Genomic DNA, 25,604 nt, shown 5'->3' with positions numbered 1-25,604 from the left:
TTTTATTCTAGATTTTCCTACTTTAAAATTGGGTGCGTCTTATATTCCGGAGTGTCTTATAGGGCGAAAAATAAGGTAAATACTGTACATGAAAAGGCTTTTTATCTGCTATATCTGCCAGGGAATATTCACTATAAGCTGTGAGTGAAGATACAAATTTCAGCCCAGAGCACACAACTAAATGTAGTATAGAAAAATAATTTTGTGATGCTGTTGTAAAAATTACACACTGTCACCAATGTCTGTACTGAGTTCTTGGTCAAATAATATAAACCAATCTGATTCTGGACTAGCAATGCATTGCTTACTTGAAAGATGACCTTCCTTCACACACATTTTGTAAAGCGGTTAAAATTTTGGTCATTGACAGTTCCCTTATCAAAAAAGTGAGAGCAAGATAAAGAACCCACTTGTGCTTTTTTACATAATTTTACTTGAACCCATCTCTTGAATTCTAATAAATCCTAAAATGCACTGTGCTTGCTGATGGCTCTGTCATACATGGAGTTTTGTTAGGTGATCTACTCTATAAGGTTACTAAGTACCACTATGAGCAAATCTAATAAACGTTAGAGGAAGAACAGGGATTTATATTGATTGCTTGCAGGATTGGACTAGGGTGTGCGAGGCCCATCTGGTTGCTACTTCAGGGGCCCCAACACCCACTATGTGGCCCCCACCACCTTCCCACTCAGTCATTACCACAGCCCCTTCCCCCCGCGCACGGACCTTATACCACCTTATGCCACCTTAAAGTACCAGCGGGCCATGGGCAAAATTTCATTGGTAGGCCCCCACTGCCCCAGGAAATTTGTGATAGAATAACCCACAAGCATGTGAAGTTCCATATAGTAAGTGAGTAGGCAGTGAAGAAATAGTCTGTCCTTACTGAATTAGAAAAGATTCCCAGGCGTGCCACCCTGCACCAACAGCCCTGGGAGCAGAAAAAATGACAAAGTGGAGGTGCCACAAGAAAAAAAGGCAAAGCAATTAATAAAACCATACAGCAGAGCTCTTCCAGTTGATTAAAATGAAGGGTATTTATTATCATACATAGGTAGTGTCTTGACATCTCTCTACTTGTACAGCAAGTGGTTACTATTCCAACTGCTTGCAAACAACCCTACAGCCCTTTGAATCTAATTATTAATTTTAGGGGTAGGGTAGGTTTAAGGATTTTTATTTTTATTCTAATATATTTTTGCTGCCTTTTTTTGAAGAGAAGATTGAAGAATCAATGGGGATCTCAATCCGCTCAACTTCAAGTAGTTGAAAAAGCATTTCAATATAGACACAAGAGAATTTCTAATAAGAAAGTGGCATACCAGCACTTTATCACTTATCTTGGAATTTAGTTTCACAATATAATATTTAATTGTAATCAGATATCAAGAGCACATACAGATGTTACAATATAAAACAGCTATGATTTAACCTTCCAGCTCTAGTTGAAGAAAGCAAAAAGGATTTACACAGATCAGGCAGCTGTCTCAGTGGAGAATTATTTTGCATTTTAATAAGTGACTGACCTTGAAGTGTCAATTTTATTCAATATTACTGGGCAATACCGCTTTAAGAAAACAACTTTGATGTAGCTGTATTACAGCTTACAGCATGCTTTAACCCCTGATAATATCTTATGCTGAGATTTGTAGCTGCAATAAATGAGTGTGAGTAAGCAACAGTGGTTTGATACTCTTTAACTTTATGTACAGGTCTGCTCAAATGTTCAACTTGAATTAGCACCATGTGGGGGTAGGTGGTCCAAGATATGACCTAACTTGGGGTTACAAGTGTGACATAGGACTAAATTGACCTTTATGTTAAATATATGGATAACACACACCACTTATCGCAAGGTTTCTCTTTGAAAAGCACTATGCAAAATGTTTGTCTGGTGCTTGAGTTTTTAGGCCAGCTGCAGAGGCGCTGTCAGTTGTAATATAAGCACCTGCCTTATTTAAATAGACCCTTGCCAAATTATAAGTAGATACTAGCCTGTGTCATGTAACATAACACTTATGTATTTCTGTCAATTTATTTATTTAGAAATGTAATTCATTTTTATTTTCTAAATATTACATACCATAGCCACATCAGATCAAAGTCTGTCCATTCATTATCCAGTCTACAGATAACTGCTACTTGTGCATGAGGGGCACTGGCTGACCAGAGAATTGCAGGCACCTTCCTCTGGCTCCCCTTCTTGGTCAACTGGCAAATATGGATACATGTACAATGAAACGTGTATAACTTCATTATGGGGCTGATTTTCAAGGTTTGAGAGCAGTAAACTTTCATTTACTTTCAGTGACCCAGAAGTTTAAAATTCTTGGCATCTGTGTGGCACTTATTAAGCATATACATGTAACAGCATGATAAAATGATAACTGTACACTGTGCTTATTTACAGATAAAAGAGGAGGTGTTGGAAATCAGATCTAATACTGGCAGGCACTCAAAGGCACAAGATGCCAACATTTATATATAATCTGAAAAAGAGGGAAAAGGGTGGCAGTAGCAAATGCAAGTAAACTTGTAATTAACACTATAATCAAATGTTCTCAGACTGTTTACATTCAAACAAATACCCTTAAAAAGTATTGATGGTTTTTAGCTAGATACCAATTGGCATACACATAAAGCACATTGAGTAGAGGTATGGGAGCTGTTATCCAGAATTCTCAGAACCTGGGTTTTTTTCAGATAAGGGGTCTTTCCATAATTTTGATCTCCATAACTTAAGTCTGCTAAAAATCATTTAAATATGAAATTAACCCAATTAGCTTGTTTTGCCTTCAATAAAGATTAATTATATCTTAGTTGGGATCAAGCACAAGGTTCTGTTTTATTATTACAAAGAAAAAGGAAATCATTTTATGAAATTATTATATAATATGCTTTGGCCTAAACATTCACTAACTTACCATACGTGCAATGCATACACCGTATCACGGGAATTTAACTTGTCTGAGCTAAATGTATTTGGACTACTTGCAATAAGTAATAACTTTGAAGGTACAGGTATGGGATCCCTTATCCGGAAACCCGTTATCCAGAAAGCTCCGAATTATGGAAAGCCCGTCTCCCATAGACTCCATTTTAATCAAATAATTCAGAATTTTAAAACTGATTTCCCTTTTCTCTGTAGTAATAAAACAGTATCTTGTAATTGATCCCAACTAAGATACAAATAACCCTTATTGGATGCAAAACAATCTTATTGGCTTTAATTGCAGTTTTATTGATTCTTTGGTAGACTTAAGGTATGGAGATCCAAATTACGGAAAGACCCCTTATCCGGAATACCCTTGGTCCCGAGCATTCTGGATAACGGGTCCTATACCTGTATTTGAAAAGGCAGCAAAGGTCATGCTTTGGGTACTTTCTCTATCCCTATCCCTTAAAAAAAACGGAGCCTGCCATCACATTAAATTCTTCCTCTCCTCAGTGTACAGAAGCACTTAATGAATATAATATATTTTTATCTTAATGAAACAGAATTGAGCAATGTAACCGTTTAACCCCCAAATGTGCCAATTAGTAGTAAGGAAAGCATATTTTGAAGTGAAATAGGCCAGAAGATTGGACGTCAGCATCTGCTGTATAGTTACAGGTGGCTGAAGCATAATGATCTCCATAAGCACCACTCAGACTGTAAGAATCTGGTCAGTAAACAGTGTATCATTTATAAAACTCTCTAATAGATGAAATACCATTTTAAAAGCATTACTTTCTACCGTATTAATAGAAAAGCTTTTTGTTATGCACTAATACAAGTACAGTTTTACTGTGTGTATAAATTATCTCCCTTTGCATGCCTCCAGAGGGTGGTACCCTTTCATATTTAACTGGCTCGCATCAAACAAAGTGAAAATAGGAACTACTATTATAACAATGAATTACCAAAAGTTTAAATGTTAGGGAACAACTAAAAACATTTGCCTTGATAGCAATTCCATTTCCTTGACAAACTCTAAGTCACTTATTTCATGAAGCTTTACTTTATAAGGAAACATTAGCTACAAGGAGAGCTGTATAGTGTTAGTGCCAGGGTTGAGATCATGAACATAATGCATTTCCAACTCACGAGAAACACACTTTTTAACAGAACATATCACTGGTAAGTGGCCAGTTGGTAGCCATGGTAAATACAATAAGCCCCTAAGTCACAGCCATTTACATCTGTAATCCTGGAATGCTTTCACATAAAATTTTCAGTGTTGGGATGTCGTCATTCAAATGTCATCTTCCTGTGATTCTTTAGGCACAAGCATAATGTGTCTATTGAAGCAGTATACTGTGGAAACCCTGGAGCTACCTCTACCATCGAGGTGGTAGTAAATCAAGGGTTCCCCAGCCTTAACAGAAAACAGTTTGGGTCATTCCTCCACCCCATTTGGTTTACCTATAAAGGCTGGGGAACCTTTGATTTACCACCAACTTGAAAGTAGAGGTAGCAATGAAACACATGCCGCAGTGCACAAATGCAAGAAGCAGTTAAATACACCAGTACCCTTAATGAATACAGTCAATAAATGCAATGACTGCAACCACCTTGAATGAAAATTTGCAGTTTGTAAATGAGTTTTACACATACCACAACAAAATACAAAATCCCATTGAAGCAAGAGGCTCCACCTTTAATCAGTTGGTATGTATTTTTTTGAACAAGGCTGAGCTACCCAAATAAACTAATACCGCCTAAAAACAGCTGGAAACAGAGATCACTATAGAAGATGTCCAAGAGGCAATTAAAATGTCCCCAAATAGGAAAAAGCCTGGGACCAGATGGCCTCATAATCAATTATATTGAGTTTTCAAATTACTTTGCACCACCTAGCCTTTTCCTTTTATTCAATACAAAAATAAATTATATTTCATAAATCATATCATATAATACTATTGTTAAAGCACAATAAAAATCAAAAAAACATGTGCAGATACAGGCCTATATCATTTAATAAATGCAGGTGGTAAACTCCTGTCTAAAATTCTAGCCAATAGAGTACAAAAAGTGTTATGTGAGCTTACTGAGCCCAAACCAGTTGGAGAGAGGCGTGTGAGAACAAATATTCTCCATTATTCCAGGATTAAAAAAATCCCTCTAATCTACAGACAACAAAAAAGTATTTGATAGAGTAAATAGTTTTGAAGACTGCTTGTGTAATTGGATTAAGCCTTTATACAGAAACCCAAAAGAATGTGGATCCATGGAGAGCTTTCACATTGCATCCATAAAAAATGGAACAACACAGATTTACCCCATTTTCTCTACATTATTAAGAGCCTGAAGCCACTTTTGACAGCTATTTAAACCATCCCAACATATATATATATATATATAACTGAGACAAAAATAGGAGGTAGTCACCGTAAAGTAGCTGCATCCGCTGACAATGTATTGCTTTTTATCATAATTCTTATTATCTCTATCACAAACTAAAATAGAATCCTAGCAGAATATCAGCAACTTTAAGGGGCAGATTTACTAAGACACGAACGCTCGAAGCGTATTTAAGCCAAATTTTTCATCGCTTGTGCAACTTTTTTGACACTCGTGCGACTTTTTCGTACGCTTGCGTGAAAAAATCGGAAAGGTTTGTCCACTGCTTACAATTGCTCGGTACGAACATTTTGTGACTTTCGGATCGCCAATACGATATTATTGTGACGAACACGATTTTTTTGTAAGCATTTTCGATTTCGATATTCAGAAATTTTCGTGTCCAATCCGAATCCCATTCGGGATTCGAACACATGATTTTATGAAATTGCCTCTATGTCAGTTAGTTACGATAAGGGGCATGTTTCTGATCACTCGAGGAATGTGTTTGGGCTAAACAAAGGCAAGAAAAGTGACTTCTTGAACTTGTTTTATGCAATTGTTTGCTTTCGATTTTTTCCCAATCCTGTTGTAAAAATCCTGGGTGTATTTTTCCCCACAAGTAGGGTTTTGTCAAAAAATGAAAAGCTTGCCTAAAACACCTTGCATACACCCCTTATAAGGTTGTACATGATATTAAAGAACTGCCATTCATTAAAATGGGTTAGAATTAGGACTGTATTTACCTGAGCATCATCTTTAAATTGGACTAAAACTGTGTATATAACTATAGATGTAGCAGAATTCATAATTAAATTATAAACTACTGGCCACATGCTATTACAAATTGTGTCAGTTTAGGCACAATTTCCAAAGGCCAGCAGTGTATGCTTGTGGTGCAAAAAAAAAAGAGGGAGAAGAAGGCACCTCACTGCATATATTGAAGAAGTGTCAACAGCTATATGTATGTATGTATGTATATTTTTATTTATAAAGTGCTACTTATCTACCCAGCGCTGTACAGTAGAATAGATTAATACAAACAGGGGGTTATTAAAATTATAATAGATAAATACAAAGTTTAACAATAAATATAAATAAATCCAAGATACAGTTGCAATAAGTTAAGAGTCAAAGACACAAGAGGATGGAGGTCCCTAAAAGCATCTTGGCAAACATTTCTAGACAATATGGCGCTACTCAGTTCAGATACAGATGATTTCAGCAAGTGCAAAAATGTACACCGGGCACATGTTTTCCTGTCTTTGTGTGCATATTTCAGCTTAGATGTCAGCTCCTACTTCTACTGCTCAAAGGATCTGGGTGTAATTAGGCATGCAAGAAAAGCAGTCCAACACAGGAAGGAACATGGCATCAACACTTAACCAATAAAACTAAGAGTTAGGCATCATGCCAAAAACACCATATAAAACACACCTCTACAAATGATGCAGTTCATATAACAAACTAGTTGATGTTTATTACGGTAATCTCTTGTGCAAGGAGACCTCCACATACATTCCTGATGCCTATATAAGAATATGCAGTAATATGATCATATTCCAAATTTACTAGGAGGACTAATTTATCTTCTCAAAACACAGAGAAGTAGATGTATACATGCAGAGACAATTAACACAATAGCTTAGCCGCTGGCATTTAACATAAGAAAATAGTTAAAAACAACCTTGGAACAATGGGAGGCTTTCAATTCACACTGAATTTTATCCAAATGTTTTTAGAATATGAGCTATACAAAATGGCAATGAATACTTATATTATATGCAGACCACTGTACGCTTGCCAAAAAAGATATCTCCAGACAAAACATCATACTTATACAAAATTCAAAACAGACTGTACACCACAGACCAGCTGGACTTAAGCTTAATAGTACAGCAGCATATTTTCAAGTAAGGTAGTACGCCCTTGTATTGTAACTGCAGATGCAGTCCTCCAAACCAACATTAAAAAAATAACCATTTTCTGGCTGCATAGTTAAATTAGCAACATTTCCTGGGCTCAAAAAAATACTTTGAAGTCAGATATGAAAATTAACCTCATAAGTATCTGACTGTTGATTTCTCCTAAAATAGGAAGTTATAAGGTTTCCCTGTTAGCTTAAAATGCCTTTGCATTCAATCTTTTATAAAAATGTTATTAAAACTAACTACAGGTCCATTACCTGCTGAAGAAAAAGCAAGCTGCCAGCTGAGAACTATTGGTAAATACTGTAAAGTAAAGTGTTCAATCATCTTTAGGATAAGGTCATCCAAATGTTCTTGTCTTTTAGAGGCCACCTATGTCTTACTTAAATGTACATCTCATACTGATGAACTTTAATAACTTATAAACCTACAGTCATCTTGTTAATCCATTAGAATGACGGGTCTACATCTGCTCCCTCTATGCTGTAATAAATGATGTTCAGCTGACATAAACCTTTCTGGTCACATAAGAAAGCTATTTGTATAACAGAACACTGGGGGGGGGGGGCTGATTTATTATCATTTGGTTGGGTTTGGGGTGATACATGATGATTTCAGAATGTGTTCTGGGAACCATGATTATTGTAAAGATTTGCAAATGACGACCCACAAAGTTGTCTACTGTATCTCTTGATCTACCAAATTTCTTAACCTTTTGCACCAGGGGCTCAGCCAAAGCCTGATAATAGTAACTGTTGTCCTGGCTTTTTGTTGAATTTAACATTTTAAAGCAGAATAAAACAAAGGGAATTACTGAAGGAAAATCTATCATGCCAAAGACTATATTTATTTGTATAATATATAAACATGAAGAAGTGTTGGTCCTGTACAATGTGCATTACATATTTCCACCCAAAGAGGCATAATATGACCATTTTTAAATGATAAAAAAATACAATGAAATAAATATTCCATAGATAATGGATTCTATATTTTGTTCTATATTTCTCTAGAATTAACTGACCCTAAAAAGTAGAACTGATAATATTATCACAAACACCAAAGGTAAGTTGCTCAACCATACCAGCCGCCTTATGTAGCATCATCTGCAAGCTGCTTACTCCACTACCATGAGAACAGTATGCTTTAAAAGAAATCACAGTGCAGCACTCCAAAATGGTGAAGACAGTGTTTTATTTGTGCCCAAAACATTCCCTAGTCTTTGGCAAAAATAAAACACTTTCTTCACCACTTATATAAATAATATTATATAATAATTCAGTTTTTGCCTCCTGATGAAAGTCCCAGACTGTCCCGACCGAAACGTTGAGGCTTGCTATGTTTATTTTGCTCTTTTTTTCTCAATAAATATCATTTTATATACATTTGTATGAAACCCTGTGTGTGGGTTTAGTTTATATGGCTCTTGCACCCAGGTTGTATTTTTTGTTAGTGGCGTGCACCATGATGATCTCTGTGTATATATATAAAAAATGCTGATGCACACCAGGAAAATTGCATCAAAAAATACTTATTTTATTTAGATAAAAGATAGATTAGACTGAAACGTCGATCTAAATAAAATAAGTATTTATTTTGATGAAATTTTCCTGGTGTGCATCAGCATTTTTTACATATTCATATTGTTTTTCTGATTTGCACCCAGGTTGCAATCCCTATAAGTGTGTGCCTCAGCCTTTTTATACATGTATATATATATATGTATATATATATATACATATATATATATATATGTATATATATATATACATGTATATATATAGTATTTGCTTGTAAACAGGCACTCACGTCTAAGATAGAATAGCGATGCCTGGGTGCAGTCCCAATGGGTTTAGGAAAAATAGCAAGTAAAGATGTCCCGCACTCACAGGTCTTAAGTGAAATAAAGGTGTTTATTCAATCCACATCTAACGTTTCGGCTGCCTCCGCAGCCTTTCTCAAAGACAAAGTGAGAACACAAACAGTGCACTGAAAAAACCACAGTTTGGCGCCAAAACTATGACGTCACAAGATGTGTGATACATCTAATTAGCCTATACGAGTCCAAAAGAAACAAACATATACATAAGAGTCAAAAAACCAAGTGTCAAAAAACGAGTATACATAATACCGGAAATTAACATACAACCGGAAATTAACATACAAACGGAAATTAACTATTTAAATTAATTATTTGTATTTATTTTACTGTTTTCCTGCCCCCATTGTATGTTAATTTCCGGTATTATGTATACTCGTTTTTTGACACTTGGTTTTTTGACTCTTATGTATATGTTTGTTTCTTTTGGACTCGTATAGGCTAATTAGATGTATCACACATCTTGTGACGTCATAGTTTTGGCGCCAAACTGTGGTTTTTTCAGTGCACTGTTTGTGTTCTCACTTTGTCTTTGAGAAAGGCTGCGGAGGCAGCCGAAACGTTAGATGTGGATTGAATAAACACCTTTATTTCACTTAAGACCTGTGAGTGCGGGACATCTTTACTTGCCATGTATATATATATATATAAGGTGTAAGGCAACAGGCACTCACGTTTACAAGGGTATAGGGTGCCTGGGTGCAGAGTCCAAACAACATCCACTTGCAAAATTATGAGCCGCACTCACAGGTCTTAGTGTGCAAATAAAGAAACATTTATTATAGCAACATGCTATTATAGCATGTTGCTATAATAAATGTTTCTTTATTTGCACACTTAGACCTGTGAGTGTGGCTCATAATTTTGCAAGTATATATATATACTGTAAAAATGACCAGCAATGACCAGTTGTTTAAAAAATACACTTTTTTTCACAAGAGATCTCGGTGTTGCTGGTCCTTTTTACAGTATTGGAAAGTGCACTAGATAATCACAAAATGGCGTGAAACAAAGTGACTAAATGGCGCCATTTTGTGCTTATCTAGTGCACTTTCCCTGTCTCACATTGTATTTGAGAAAGGCTGCAGCTGCAGCCGAAACGTTAGATGCATTTTTGAAATAAACTATGAAAATGAACTATGTTACAGCTAAACTTACCTGGGTTTGCATCATAGCTCGTTCTACACGTCGAGCACTTCCTTTTTCAAGTTTGGTTCTCATGAGGAGTGCGGTGGTCTGCAGAGCCCAAAACTTGGGTTGTGAGAGCAAACACTGCAAACAGAAGATTGTATTAGTATTTAAACTAGCTCTATGGAACTCCAAATACCCATATTTTTGTAAATACTAGAGACAAAATAAATGTTCACCTGAGTACTGATATGAATTGATATAATGTGGGTAATACATTATCACAAAATTTCGTTTTAAGTTAAGAAATAAAAGTTGGTATTATCAGAAGCATGGAAAGTGGGGTTTAGCTTTAATATAACATTTAAACACAGTTTATTACATAAATAAATCAGTTTTGTGCAGTGCAGGATGTGTACATTAATCTATACCGTAAAACATATGCACATTATATCAAACACACTACAGAGGCCATAAGTATATAAACAAGGGGAAATCAAAGGACTTGTGGTTTCATAGGTCTGAAAGCTTCAAAGTTCTGTGTAACCTCATTTACCTTTGATTTAGCCCCAAATAATTCAGCTGTTCCTTAAGTGTTCCAGGTTTTCCATTGTTATTTTTTTTTTGAATGATTTGATTTAGGCTACAGTTCTCGACTTTTTAACTCTTAAGATTTATCAATGGAATGTATAGCTATACAGCACTAATGTAAACATAGTATTGTTGCTGTTTTACACATACTGAACTACAGACAGATTTAAGCAGGACTGGAATCTCTATGGATAAACTAGTATATCGTATTAAAGGATAACAACAACTTTTTCTTTACATTTATGGTGGCAACTTGAGCTACATCTTATTTAGATGTTTCATGTTTATGTATATATGTGTGTGACTGGTTTGCATCACAATATTGCTTTCCCTTCATGTGCTCTTTATTCTTTGATCTCTGATGCTGACAAATTTATGTGAAATAAGATTCAGTGAATATATTTGTTAAAAAACCTCTGTTCATCATCAGCTTGTGTCAACTACTAACTATATCTTTATAAAGAACATGCAGCTTTATAGACAATTGGGCTCATGAATGTCCGCAAGTGCAGTTGTGGCCCCTGCACTTTTAACCTAGTTAGTTGCAAGTAAAAGGTACTTGCATCAAAATGCGCTCCTTGCACTTCCATATAGCTGCACTCACAGCTGTTCAGTCATTCCAGCCTTTCATTCCGAACTGAATGCTCCCGCATCTATGGAACCCTGGATCTGCCCCCAGCTCCGGACCAGGTGGTAGCTTAAGGCTGGCCTTAGGCTTCCCTCAGCCCCCTGTGTCAATCTTTGTGAAATTGCACTTGCGGACATACACATGCCCCAAGGAATGTAAAATGATTCTTCCAAACCATGGTCCAAAGGTTCCATTTTAATCATGATATCCCTGAAGCACAATACAATATAACATATTAATCTGGATGACATGCAGGGAGAAAACTGGCAAATCTTACTATTCACCAGACCCATCCCTAACAATACAATGTTGGCTGTTGGCATTTTTCCTTTTTAATGGGTGGTTTCAGTTTTGGGATTATCATTATCATTTCTCTTCCTAGGGTGTCAGCATTTCCGTGCTATTATAATTCCCATGGCATGGGCAGTCATGCATAAAAGCAGGATACATATGTAATATAGGTATGTCAGCAAAAAAATCAGCAAAATTTACCTTGACAAAAGCAGTTATTTGACTTACTAATACATTTATGTGATGATGCAGTGGTCTCAGGGTAAAAAAAAAAACAGCTAATTTAAAAGGACATTGCCTTTAAAAAGTAATACTACTACAGGTAATAACACATTGAGAGTATGGGAGTCTTAATTTGAGGCACTCAAAGCTTTATGAAACTGAGGGATTCATGAATGTAGTGCAAATAATTACTTACATGCATTTTTCTGTAGCAGGGTGAAATAAGATCTCATAAAGTATGTTTATATATGATGCAACCAACTAATCAAACTATAAAATACTACTACCTAGGTACTAAGACTTTCAGTGGTTTCTTCCATGAACCTCAGTGCACTTCATCAAGCCAACTGAAATCTATGAGCCCCAAGCCTTTACACTGAAATTTACAGAAAAAGAGGAAGCTCAGCAAGACATACTAACACCACAACTTATACATATATTTCATTTTATGACAAATGTTATATATTTGGTAAAAAGTGACACCTTTTTTAATACAGCCATCACCAGGCCAAATTCTACTGATGCCCAAGTCATGACGCACAGCCATCCCACATCCTGAGCTGGTTACTTGCAAACCCCCCCATCACCACCAGAATCTCACAAGCCCCCATTAAACCATTCACCACTGCTGCTCCTCTGCTGGTTGAATCCTTGTTCCTGTTCCCTGTGCCAGTGAGTAACTTACTGACCTTGCACCCCTCATCCTGTTGTACCCTAGACAGCAGCCTGCTCTGCCTAACACTAGCCCCGGCATTTCTAAAGACTAATCTTCACAGAGAAACAATCCCTGAAATCTGTACACCATTATAGATATTCTGTAACTAGGCTGGTGCAGAAAGTTCAGTATTTAAAATATAACATTTCTACCCATATTTGTTTTTAGGGTTTAGTTCTTCTTTAATACATGGCATCATTCTCTTCTTCAGACCTAGTAAATTTGCATTGACATTTATAAAGAAAAGTGGATTATGTGGCACTCTCCCATTCCATTGCAATAATAATGCCCAAAAAAGCTTTATTGAAGAAAGCAAACAACCCAACCACTTTGGAAGGCTCCCTTCTCGTTTCCTTAATTAATACTTAAAAACTAAACATTGATAAGGTCATGAAAAAATTGCAGTAAAGCTTGCAACCAAAAGAAACCTGCAATTACATTTTATATTGGATTTCAGGTTAATGCAGCTCTTTCCACTGAATTACAAAGTATTGATTTAAATTATCGTGCTATAAATATGCTGTGAACTCCAACATTGTTGGAAGGCCAATGAATTCAGTGGTCCGCTAAGCAAATGCTGTGCAGATTCTATTAACAATAAAGACTGTGATGTAATTTATTGGTTCTGGTGACAGACCAGAGGTCGAATTCTTACTTTGTGATTTAAAAGTCAGCTCTGTAAATCACTAAGTATCGCCTCTATACTCTGAAGGCTCATCAAACAAAAGCATGAAATGGAAATTTCAATGCAAAAACTAAAGATTCACAGGTTCTTTCTATTCTTGTGGTTGCATATGAACATCCTTTTCAATGCAGGAGAAGCTTTAAACAGAAAACCATTCACCATCTGTCATGTAATGACATCTTTATCATGAAAAAAAGTTGCTGTTATCTGTAGTAACAAATTAGAAATACAGAAGAAGGTTAATGCAGAGCAGGTCCCAGGACAACTAAAGATATTCATGTAAAGGACCTGCATAAGCACAGATGGATCTGTCAGTGTGATAGATTTATTTGTGCTAAAAACAAAGCCGCCTCTTCTTCTTATCTGGACTCTTGATGGGCAATACTAAATGCAATTCAAAACCTACAAATTAAATGTGAATTAAAAAAGTATTCTGTATATTTAATTGGCTATCATCAGCTATAGTACAATACAAACAGGTAGTCACAACTCGTTGACCCAACAAGTGGCATTTTAGCAACTACAGAACTTTCAGCATCCTATTGTCAAAGCCATTCCCTAGGTAAGGTTGTTCTTGTAGTACAACCACATTGGGAGGGCAGCAAGCTGCAGGTATAAGCACCGAAAGAGAGTTTTAATGAAAATCAAATTTAAAAAGTTCAGTCTCCTTAGGTGATAACCCATGATTGGCTTGTGTACTTACATGATAGTTGCCTGCCTAAACTGCAAACATTTTACATTCTAGTTGTTTGACTTCTTGTTCATACTCCTATAACCCTAAAGCCTATGGCACAGGGGTAATATTCTCTGTTGCCATTTATCCAGTGTAAACCCACTGTAATAGGCCTATTAAACCAGGCATTCAGTCTAATGGAATAATCCTGCCACTTGCAGTGCAGATTTGGCCAGAAAACATGAATCTGAATGACTTTCTTTTAGCTAAATCACATTCGGCACAAATATATGCAATCCATTTATCTGAAACATCATTGATTATGGGCAAATGAGGCCTCATGGCAGGAGCTGCCCAGCGGCACAATAACCCTTTGAGAGTTCTGTCAAGACAGAATCTATTGAAAATACAAAAATCATTGGATGATTAACTAGAGTGCAGCAGGTGAAGGTTTTAGAGCCTAACAATATTATGACAACAGCAATTTAAGTTAGGCTGGTACACAATAAGTGAGGGGTTACCTCTCTACATTTCAAATCTGTCAGCTGCCCTGGGTAAAAACTGAAAAATTGCAATTCTTCTTGTATATCGAAATCATATGATCACAAAAATTTACGGCTTAAAAGGTGTTTCTTGGCATTCTATGGTCCTTGTAAATGACGGGCCAGATGTTTTAGTGTCTGACCATCCATTTGGCTGCCTGTCTCATGTCCACATAACTTAAACCCCAAGAGCACTTGAAGTTGATGAAATCATTTATGTGCTTAGTATGCTGAAAAATAGACATGACCTGGTAAATTTTACGAAATGTCCCACAGCCAGATGCCATTAACTTTTGGTTCCTCAGCAAATACAAAATGTTTTGAGCTCTGGAACTGCGATAATAAAAATAAGGAATACTTTCTTTTCTGTATTCAAACTTACATTTAAGAAAAAAGCTATGTGCGTGCAAGGAAAGCATTCCATTCAGGATGCACACTGCAGCCGAAACTGCCGCTTATTAACCCGTATCAGTTGAAAAGATATGTACACAATAAACAGCACAAAGCAAGAAAGTAGAATGAATAGAGCACAGCAAATATAATTGTCTAGGGAATGTCACTGAGGAAAATTGTAATGTCACTGAATAACCAATTCTTTTAAAAGAATGAAAGATCTTGTGGACAGGGCTCTCTTACACGATTCTATTCCTATGTAAAACTTGCTAGTTAATTTATTTTAAGATCCCTTTTTGTTCTGTATATTGTTAAGTGGTGCATAATTTGCAGGAACTACATATATAAATGATGATGATGATGCAAGGTGAGCCTTAAGAATAGAGCACAAGCATTTTGTTAGATTAACTTGGCCTTGCTGACAGATACTTATAAAACAAAGACTATCATTCAAATAATTCCTCCTTAGCTTAAACAAGGCAAAAATATCAACCTTAATTGGCTTCAAAAAGAGAAAAATGCATGCTAGCAAAATATAAACCAAATGAAACCTTTTCTGGTTAAGGGGTATTTTTTTCGTAATTTGGATTACCATACTTTACCATCTACTAGAAAATAAAAAAAAACAAAAAAAAAAAAACCCTTAATAGGACTGTCTTGCAACCAATAAGAATTCCCTATATCTTAGTTGGAATCAAGTACAAAGGTAAAGGTACTTCTTTTTATTACAGAGAAAAAGTAAATTATTTTATGAAAAATTGATTAAAATTGAGTCTACGGAAGGCCTTTCCATAATTCTGAGCTTTCTGTATAATAGATTTCCAGATAATGGATCCCATACCTCTATAACAAATATACAGTGTGATCAGGCTTTACTGGATCCCTGTTCTTTAAATAAAACAGGGTCTCTCACTCACACCTGATTGCCATCCCATTGACTGAAAACACCAGACTCTGATTTCACCTTCAAATTATATGATAACCCTAAGGATTCACTTACTTTTGCTACAAGCAGATAATTTATTAAATGTTTTCAATAAATACATGACTAAATAAAATAATTTTTGTTTCATTTGTTTGACTAGGTTTTCTTCATCAGATGATGTTTTAAGTCCCATTCATATAAAAATGTAGGAACTTTCAAGCATTCCCCAGCTAAGGTTGAAGATCCATGTGCCAATACTCATGTCACTCCCAAAACAAAGAATGCAATAAAAATTAAACAAAAGTTGTAGACTCATCTTCATGTAAACTGTAAAACGAAACACTTCATGGGGAGGCATATTTATCGAATATCGAGTTGGTGAATTTTTGAGTTTTCCTTTAATTCAAAAAAATTGAAAATTCATTAAACTTGAATGTATGTGTTTTTATTATAAAAACTCAAATCCCAAACACTACTCTTTAAAACATGGAATAAAGCTTGAACACAACAAAATAGCATTCTACTTATTATTTTCAATGGGTCTACCGACATTCAAATAAAAAATCAAAAAACACAAACTGAAAAAAAATTGCTTCCATTTAGCTAAGACAAGTCCAACTGACTCCTACATAAATTTGCCAGCTTTTAGATGTCACATTTTTACATTTAAGGTTTTTGACGTTAATAAATATTGAATATCCAAGTTTCAGTAAACGTAATTTGTATTCAAAAGATACAAACAAAAAACCTCAAACTGCAGTAAAAACCTGAATTTGACCACTGATAATTCAACCATATAGGGTTGCCAACTGAATTTTAAATTAGAACTGAGCAATTTGATTGTCTTAAGGCTGCTTTGTTCACAACTGTCTGCTTCAGTTTCAGAATTGTTAAACCCAAACAAAAATTTGACCATTACCCACCTCAGATATCACAGCCCCGCCCCCATTTGGCACAAACATTGCCACATTATGACCCTGCCTACTATGTTATAGCTCCACTTCTGATGCAGTCAACCTGTCCCTTTGTTCAGTTTTTGCAGAAGAGAAAAATGGCAATCCTACCTTCAATGTACAGATTTAAAAAAAAAAACCTTTTTTAAGGCAAAAGGGCCTAGACTCCAGACAGGGGCAATATTTTAGGCTGTTCAGAACCTGTGTCTTTTCTATACCAGAAAAGTTGATATGGTAGCACCTTACAAATAAAGCTGGTAATATGATAATAATAACTAACTATGCGACTATAGTGAAAAACCTCTAGTCAAGTTTGGTTCATAAATGCAGAACAGCACCAGTGATTACTCACAGGATACTGATTAGGTGTAATTTACTTTTCTTAGCTCTGGAATTACCTTCAAGGAAGAAACATTATGAGAGATTCATTGGCAAGTTTAAATGTGCTGTTTGACATGGGATAAACACGCTGAGTGATTTTGAACACATTAAATAAAAGACTTTATCACAGTTTTCAAATCCTATTGCAGTCCCTTAATCATAAGTAAATTTTCAGAAAATGTCCAAAATTTTAAAATACCTCATGTACAAATTAGACTGTTTCAGAGCAACGTTGAATAATTTTTCTTGAAAATACAGCCCCCTAGTGTTAAAAAAAAAACATAATCCAGCTGGAAAATGGAAACAGAACATTAATAATGATGTGCAGAAATAGTAAACCCATGGTTGAAATGAGGCCCCTCTAGTTTGAAACGTAGGCCACTGATTAAATGACTAGTAATATAATTATTTACAAATGCATGACATTTTAAAAAAAATAAGTAAAATTGTATTCAAAAAAGTTAATGTGAGTTTTAATGGTCTGTCAATAAAATGTACCAGTAACACAACAATCAGCCTAAATATACTGTAGCTACAGTAATATCCATGTACCAATGATTTATCTGTTCCAGTAATCCAATTTATAAGACAATCAGATGAAAATTGTTAGTGACAGGGTCCATAAATGGCATTTATCATTTGAAAAATATATTTACAAAAATTGCAAATTCTAAATTTTAATCAACTAGATTAACTTTAAAGTACAGAGGGCAGGGGTATTACACTCATTGAATACCCCTAAAGTGTGAATAATTCAGACAACTGTAGGATGCCACAGAAGTTGGGAGCTATAATGTACATTTAGTTAGGGTTTAAGCGAAACATTTTTTGCGCAATATGTGGTCCGGGGTTATATATGACCACTAATTCAATGAGCCTTCAGTTATATATGATCACTAATTCAATGAGCCTTCGGTGTCTTAGGATCTCTATTTCAAAGGACTGTGGCACCTCAAGCAATAATCACAAGGTATAAAATTAGTTTCCATCTGCCACATGAAAGAATATACCCTGCAAACCAGTAGCCCAAGTACTCATGCACAAGGGAAAAAAATATAATAAAGGGAATATAAAAATAAAAGAAAAGAAATAAATACAAGAAATATAACTAATGTAATACAGTATAAATGCTGTAATTATAAAAGGAAAAAATAAATATTAGTTCATGGCAACAATTTTTGACTAATAGAGAAGTCCTTGCAAAAACAGGGAAGGATGACCAATGAAATATTTTCACAAGCTTGTAATAAATAAGTCTTTTTTTGGACAATAACAAGTAATGTATTATATAATTAGTAAAGTCATTTTTATTCATTTTGCCAAGTAGTTGCACGGTAGCCTAGTAAACAAGTACATTGTAACTACAAACAATAAAATTTCCTATTTCAGACTGTGAAGACTTAAATCAACTTACATGTAGTAATTTCATTTTTGAACATAGATATAAAAATAAGATTATGCCTAGAAAAGATACAGTGAATTTCCAGCCATGGGTAAGTTCCAGTCATCATTCCATTATGATGTAATGCAAACTTTCAGCCCATGTGCTAAAATACTTGAGTCACATGAACGATTGTTTTCCCCTTTTCAACATCATAACATTTTGTACTAGGAAAAAATACCCAGACATGGTTGATTTTATTTAAAGCATATAAATTACGAGAATGTTTATTTACAAAGCTTACAATTTTTCTTAAAGTGGTAATTTCAGACAAATTAAAAATGTGATCATCTTACAACTCCTAGAAATAGTAAACACTCTAAATACTGGTATAGGATCTTCTTTTGAATGTTTGGTTTCCAAGGTTATTCTCACATTTCAAAATTCAAATTACTCTTTATTTATTCTCATTATTCCCTTCTCAACAATCTTCCATAATATGCAGCTTTGTGTAAAAGTAATTTAACTGAACAGGTCAAAATGTAAAATTTAAAGTAAAGTCGCAATCTACTTGCTGGCTTGTAGGAGAAAAACAGCAACATTCCAGCATTCCATTGAGAAGCATCTAAACAAACCCATCCCCCTTCCACCAGCAGCTGCCTGGTAGGTTGTAAGATAGGAAGTCTCTTATTAACTCTCAGAGTACTGCCCATTTGTTTTAACCTTCTACTACAAGTCAAAAGTAGAATGTACTTCCAGTTAAAGATTTTGCACTAAATCCTAGCTGCCAATCATATATTGCCTGACCTTTGCCCTGCCCCGCCCCTGCCCTATGCCCTAGACACAGAGGTGGGGCAGTCAATTATTTTCACTTTCCATTCAGCACCTCCTAGATATCACTGTACTTACATAGCCTGCGGATTGACATCAGGTCCCCCATTCTGGCACATACACAAGATATTATGTGTGATACAAAGCTAGCTTTAATAACAATGTACAAAATAACAGCAAAACAAACAAAAACAAAATAGTACCTGCCTGCTTGCTGTGATTGTGAATTCAAAGACTGAAGGAAACAAAATCTAAATCATTTATATAGTGTAAGTAAAGTTTATTTTGCTTAAGTAGCATGATAGAACAGGATTTGGAATTATTTTTTAGGGTGACAAGTCCCCACTTAGCTGAAATACATCATCTAGACAAAGCGAGTACAAACCAGTTATGTATTAGAGTTAACAAATACAGTCACTTTGTGCAGTACAAAAATGTTTTTATATATTTATATTTGGAAGGTTTCTTATTTCCATGGGATAAAGTTTAAATTACATTTTTTTATTTCATGATAGTTCCTGCTTAACCCCAAGGCTTAGTAGCTAAACAATGACTATGATGACAATTAATTTATTATAATTATTTAGTGCTTGAAAAGTTATTTGTAAATGTAATTGCTATTGAAAGCAGCATTTGTTGAACTCCTGGATGTTACTTTTTAAACAATGTTACAAAGGTCAGTCTCCTCCAGCAAGACAGGTCTGTCAATATGCTGCCTTGTGTTACATTGTGTCAAAAGTCTGAGTCACCAGGGCAGAGAATATAAAAGGACAGACAAACATTGCTTTTAATAGCAGTTATATATACAAATAACTCAAAAACCATTACACATGTATAATGAACGTATATTGCTAAGTTGCTCAGAATGTTGTTTAAGTTTATTAGGCAAAAATAAATAAATGACATTTTGGGTTGACTTGTCCTATAAGCTCCCCTGGAGCAGGTACTGATGTGAATGATGTACAATCTGTATAAATGTGTTGGAGCTACATAGATACTTATTATAAACCTATTATCTGCCTCATTAGAACACAAAATAATTATGAGAGTTTACAGAATCCTGTTAAGGAGAAGTAAATTAAAGGAGAAGGAAAGGCTAAATAACTATGGCGTGCCAAAATGTTAGACACCCCCAGTGATTAGAATCAATTACCTAAACCCCAGCTGGTGCTGTTAGGAGAAAACTGCACCGGCCGGGGTGAATGCAAGCAAGCGATCCTCTTCCTTCCATCTCCTTTCGCAGTAATTCTTGGTTCCACTCATGCACAGTTGAGCAAAAAAAGGCATTTTTTTGTTAACATTCGGCTTGTCAGTCTACTGTGCATGCACGTAGACCGAAGGAGGAAGAGGAACGCTTGCTTGGGTACATACCAGCCAGTGCAGTTTTCTCCAAACACGAACACCAGTTGGGGGTTTCAGGTAAGCGATTACAATAACTGGGGGGTGACTGTAACTTTCCTTCTCCTTTAACAGCTTAACAAAAGCTAGATTGCTACTGATTGGACAAGAGTGTAACCCAGGGGTAGCCAATACATTGATCGCGGTCCACCAGTAGATCCCCCGTGGATTTCTGGTGGACCACGATGAAGCTGGGGATGCGAAAGTGCTGCGTGAAGGCATTCGTACGCATTCACGTCGCACTTCCGCGTTCCCTGGTCGATGGCGGACGAAGAAAGTCTGGCCAACCCTGGTGTAACCTATTTAAATACCCACAGGATGAAAACCAGGTAAACAATATAAAATAGGACTATTTTTGCCAATAAATATTTTATTGCAGGTGCTGGACAAACAAGTATAGGGGCTGATCTACTAACAACGGTGCTATATGGCAGAGGCTGATAAAACTTGCTGACATGTTGCTATTGGTAACTGCACTGGTGCAATTTAGCATCTATGTTAATATATCAGCTCTAAATCTTTAAATGTAAATACAGATTTTAATTTGAGATGCCTGTGGCTGGCCAGCAATCAAATTATGTCATCAAAAGGGATTCCAGCACCGAGTTAACTCAAACATGAGCTAAAGATGGGCAACACATTATTCTGATATCATAATTTCCTGTGTGATAATCTATTTAAGTGGAAAGACACTGTGTGACATAGCAAGCCATCTGAGTCAGAGAGAAAAAGTTTGCTCCATCTGAAATTTTAGAAAAACTACTTGTAGCTGGTTACAATAAGTAAACCCCATCTAAATAGAAAATTAAATAATTTAAAAAATATATAAAATACATGCAATCTTTTTAACAGCACATGCAAAAAGTATTTTAATAAATACATTTTTTCAAAAGGATGATATCAACTTATGGATTTAGCTGGTCAGATGAAAATGGCCTTGTACTTATAAAATATTCCGGCAATTCCAGAGGGATGAATAAGGATGGGGTTCCTGTTGTGAAATCATACCAACCATTTCTTGCACTCTAAGATGAACCATATGTTCTAGTATAAGAATGTAGGCATGACATTTCAGACTATTCTGAGCACCTGACCTCAGTCTGTCAGACTGAAATAGCATTAAAAAGTTTAATGGGGCCATGCATGGAATATTAACAAAACATGGAGAAGAAAAAAAAACATGAAACAGCACTTGATGGAAGTGTTGATTTATGGTCTATAAGCAAATCAGATATTATGACACATATTGTGCCAGAGATATGAATTGTTATGGCTACAAAGCCTGTTGGACAAGTACTGCATTGGGTCCTGAGGGGTCTATAAGGGGGGCCCTCTGGTCAAATCTTCCAATGTATTCTGGTAGCACTAGTAACTGACCTACTCTGCCACCTCTATAATTCGGCACTTCCAAATGAGAGTCTTAGGGCAAGTGCACAAGGGGCGGATTGTAAGCCTGTGCGTAAGCACACAGTTTGTTGGACAGCAACTGGACAGTGTTTGTAGTGAGATCAATTTTACATGTATTTTGTTTATTTTATACAAGCTGATGTTCTGTATCCAGGCCCGGATTTGTGGCAAGGCCACAAAGGCCAGGGCCTAGGGCGCCCAACCGCAAGGGAAATGTGCTCAGATACGGAACACTGGGAACGGGATGCTCAATCTGGCAAGGGGGGGGGGGGGATGGGGTGGCCCATGGGCACCTTAAACTGAAATACAGGGCTGCCTGTATCATTGTGAACCATTTATAAAACCATTAGTGTATAGTATAACACCGCAGAATGATGAGACAGCAATATGTCTGTAAATGCAATATATCTGTAAATGCTGCTTTGCCTTTTCAACAGACACTGCTAGAATGAAGAGCACTGCATGCTACTTTCAACATGATCTTTTGGAAAACAGCACATGCACACTTTGATTTAAGCCCATACAAAGAGCTTTGAATGTTTCACATATTCATCCTCATTACTAGAACTCAGACTTTCATATAAGATGATCCTTGATTTTAGCGTTAGCATTCCTTTCATTGCTGCTGTGTGGGCGGACAAGCAGCTGGGGAGTGCCTACTAATATTTCAGACTCTGGATTCTGGAATGCTGAGCATGAAGTCAAGAGTCCATGCAAAGCATAATCGCACTTGTAAAAACATTACATCACCTCAGTGGGCTCTGTATCTATTTCTGTACTATTTAATTCTAAGGGCTTTTATTAATAATCATCCTGTTTTTCCACAACAGAGCTGAAGTAAAAACATAAATATTTAAATTTAAGCACTAGTCCAACTCATGTGCTAAAATAAACTTTCCAGACAATACCTCACACTGAATACTGTATTGGCATTCCCTTCCAACATACCATTAGATGTTCTCCTGATCTTCTAGCCATTTAACCAGATCATGAAATGAATGTCTTTAGAGATGCTTACCCTTAGCTATGCAATGCTAGCCTAGCTTCTGCCAAGTACAATACTCAGTACTACATCTTTCACTTTGTTGACTCAGTCTTGCTCATCAATTCAAATTGTCTTATACCATCATCTTTACTTTAAGCTCTACTGAGCAAGTCCTCTCTCCTTGCTTGGATAATACCTTGGTGTACCTGGTTTCATCTCACACTTCAAAAATATACTAGCAGGTTAAATGGTTCCTGATAAAACTGACCATAATGTTTGTGTATGTTATAGGGTGCTTAGATGATAAAATGCACTGATTGCACTAGAGGCCACCCCTTTATATTAGAGGAATGGAACTTTAATTTGAAAACAGTGTTAGTGGTTTTTTACTGTGAGGGCAGTGAGGTTGTGAAATGCCCTTCCAAATGATGTTGGGATGGCAGATTCTGTAAATGCCTTTAAGAGGGGCTTTGATGATTTTTTGAACAAGCATAGTATCCAAGGCTATTGTGATACTGAAATCTACAGTTAGTATTGATGTTCGTATATATGATTTATGTATGTGAGTGTATAGATAGGTCAGTATGGGTCTGTATGTGAGTGTATAGGTAGGTCAGTATAGGTTTATGTATGTGAGTGTATAGATAGGTCAGTATGGGTCTGTATGTGAGTGTATAGGTAGGTCAGTATAGGTTTATGTATGTGAGTGTATAGATAGGTCAGTATGGGTCTGTATGTGAGTGTATAGATAGGTCAGTATGGGTCTGTATGTGAGTGTATAGATAGGTCAGTATGGGTCTGTATGTGAGTGTATAGATAGGTCAGTATGGGTCTGTATGTGAGTGTATAGATAGGTCAGTATGGGTCTGTATGTGAGTGGATAGATAGGTCAGTATGGGTCTGTATGTGAGTGTATAGATAGGTCAGTATGGGTCTGTATGCGAGTGTATAGATAGGTCAGTATGGGTCTGTATGCGAGTGCACAGATAGGTCAGTATGGGTTTATGTATGTGAGTGTATAGATAGGTCAGTATGGGTCTAAGTGTGTGCACTGAGGTTTACTTGGAAGGGTTGAACTTGATCGACTTTTTTGTAATTGGAGAAATAAAAGGTCAGTTGCACAACTTTTAAAAGATTTTCCTATATTTATCCTAAATAGATCAATAAAAAATTGATGCTTACAAGAAAGAGCTGTAAACCCATAAAATGCTTTCTATAGGTTACACCAGAGGTCCCCAACCTTTCTTACTCGTGAGCCACAGTCAAATGTAAAAAGACTTGGAGAGCAACACAAGCATCAGAAGGTGCCAAATAAGGGCTAAGATTGGCTATTATGTAGCCTCTATGCAGATTATAGGGGGCTTTATTTGGTAATAAATCATGTTTTTATTCAACCAAAACTTGCCACAAAGTCAGGAATTCAAAAATAACTACCTGGTTTGGCACTGAGAGCAACATCCAAAGGGTTGGTGAGCAACATGTTGCCCCTGAGCCACTGGTTGGGGATCACTGCGTTACACCAACACTGCACAAGGCTTGTTACATGCAATATTTGCAGTTCATAAACCCCACATATTTAGCATACATATCAATGTGTTACATTGCAGGATTGCATTTTTAAATGCTCAACTGTAAACTTAACGTCTTCCCATGGTGCAGGAACAAAAGACTGGTGCATCTATCTCCCAATTCCACTTTTTTAACCAAAAAGCACCAACAATACCATATGGAAAAGTAAAACCATCAGATAACACAGAAAATTAAAATGATAGTTGTATGCAAGCACATTAATTCAAACCCTGTAGTAGTTTACCTTTATACTGAAAGCAATATTTCTACTGTACCCTATACATTCCTTAGTGCCCCTACAAATACAATGTTTCCAAGCTTTTTTGCAGATATCAAATGAATGTATGACAACCATCTAACCAGCCTGCAGATTTGACAATCTACATGTAGGCTGAGAAGATGCCTGCTCACACACACACAAAGCTTAAGTGGCAGCCCTTATAAATACAATTGCCTGGGATTCCCTAACCCCTTGTATCTGTCGTCTCCCATACTGGTTCCAAAACCCTTCTCAGAGGCAACTGCCTAAAGCACAAGTCACAGTAGCATTAAACACCTTGCTTCTGAAGATCTCCTCTCAAATACCGTAAGCTCTTTAAGACATGTAGTCTTTTTTTTAGTTGTGCCATGAAGTTTACCTAATTTCTACCAAGTTATAGTACAGGTGATAGTGATTTGATTTTCCAATAATCCCAAGAGAAGTTATTACTTAATCAAATCAAGAATTTGGCAATATTGTTTTTGACATTGTTGCCTTTTCATATACAGCAAAA

The 25,604-nt window shown here is 36.1% G+C and overlaps 1 protein-coding gene across 2 annotated transcripts in view; it reads right to left on the bottom strand.

Moving 5' to 3' along the window:
• Positions 1-25,604, bottom strand: part of ttc27 (tetratricopeptide repeat domain 27) — a 226,126-nt gene that overhangs the window by 69,407 nt on the left and 131,115 nt on the right. For both annotated transcript variants that reach the window (XM_002934458.5, XM_018094257.2), the window contains exon 11: positions 10,292-10,405. In XM_002934458.5, coding sequence (XP_002934504.2) covers positions 10,292-10,405 — 114 coding nt within the window. The remainder of the gene's footprint in view (positions 1-10,291; positions 10,406-25,604) is intronic.

Source organism: Xenopus tropicalis, chromosome 5, assembly GCF_000004195.4.
Source record: "Xenopus tropicalis strain Nigerian chromosome 5, UCB_Xtro_10.0, whole genome shotgun sequence".
Taxonomy (NCBI): Eukaryota; Metazoa; Chordata; class Amphibia; order Anura; family Pipidae; genus Xenopus; species Xenopus tropicalis.
Note: the sequence above shows the minus strand (reverse complement) of the source record. Positions and strands in the feature narration are given on the sequence as shown.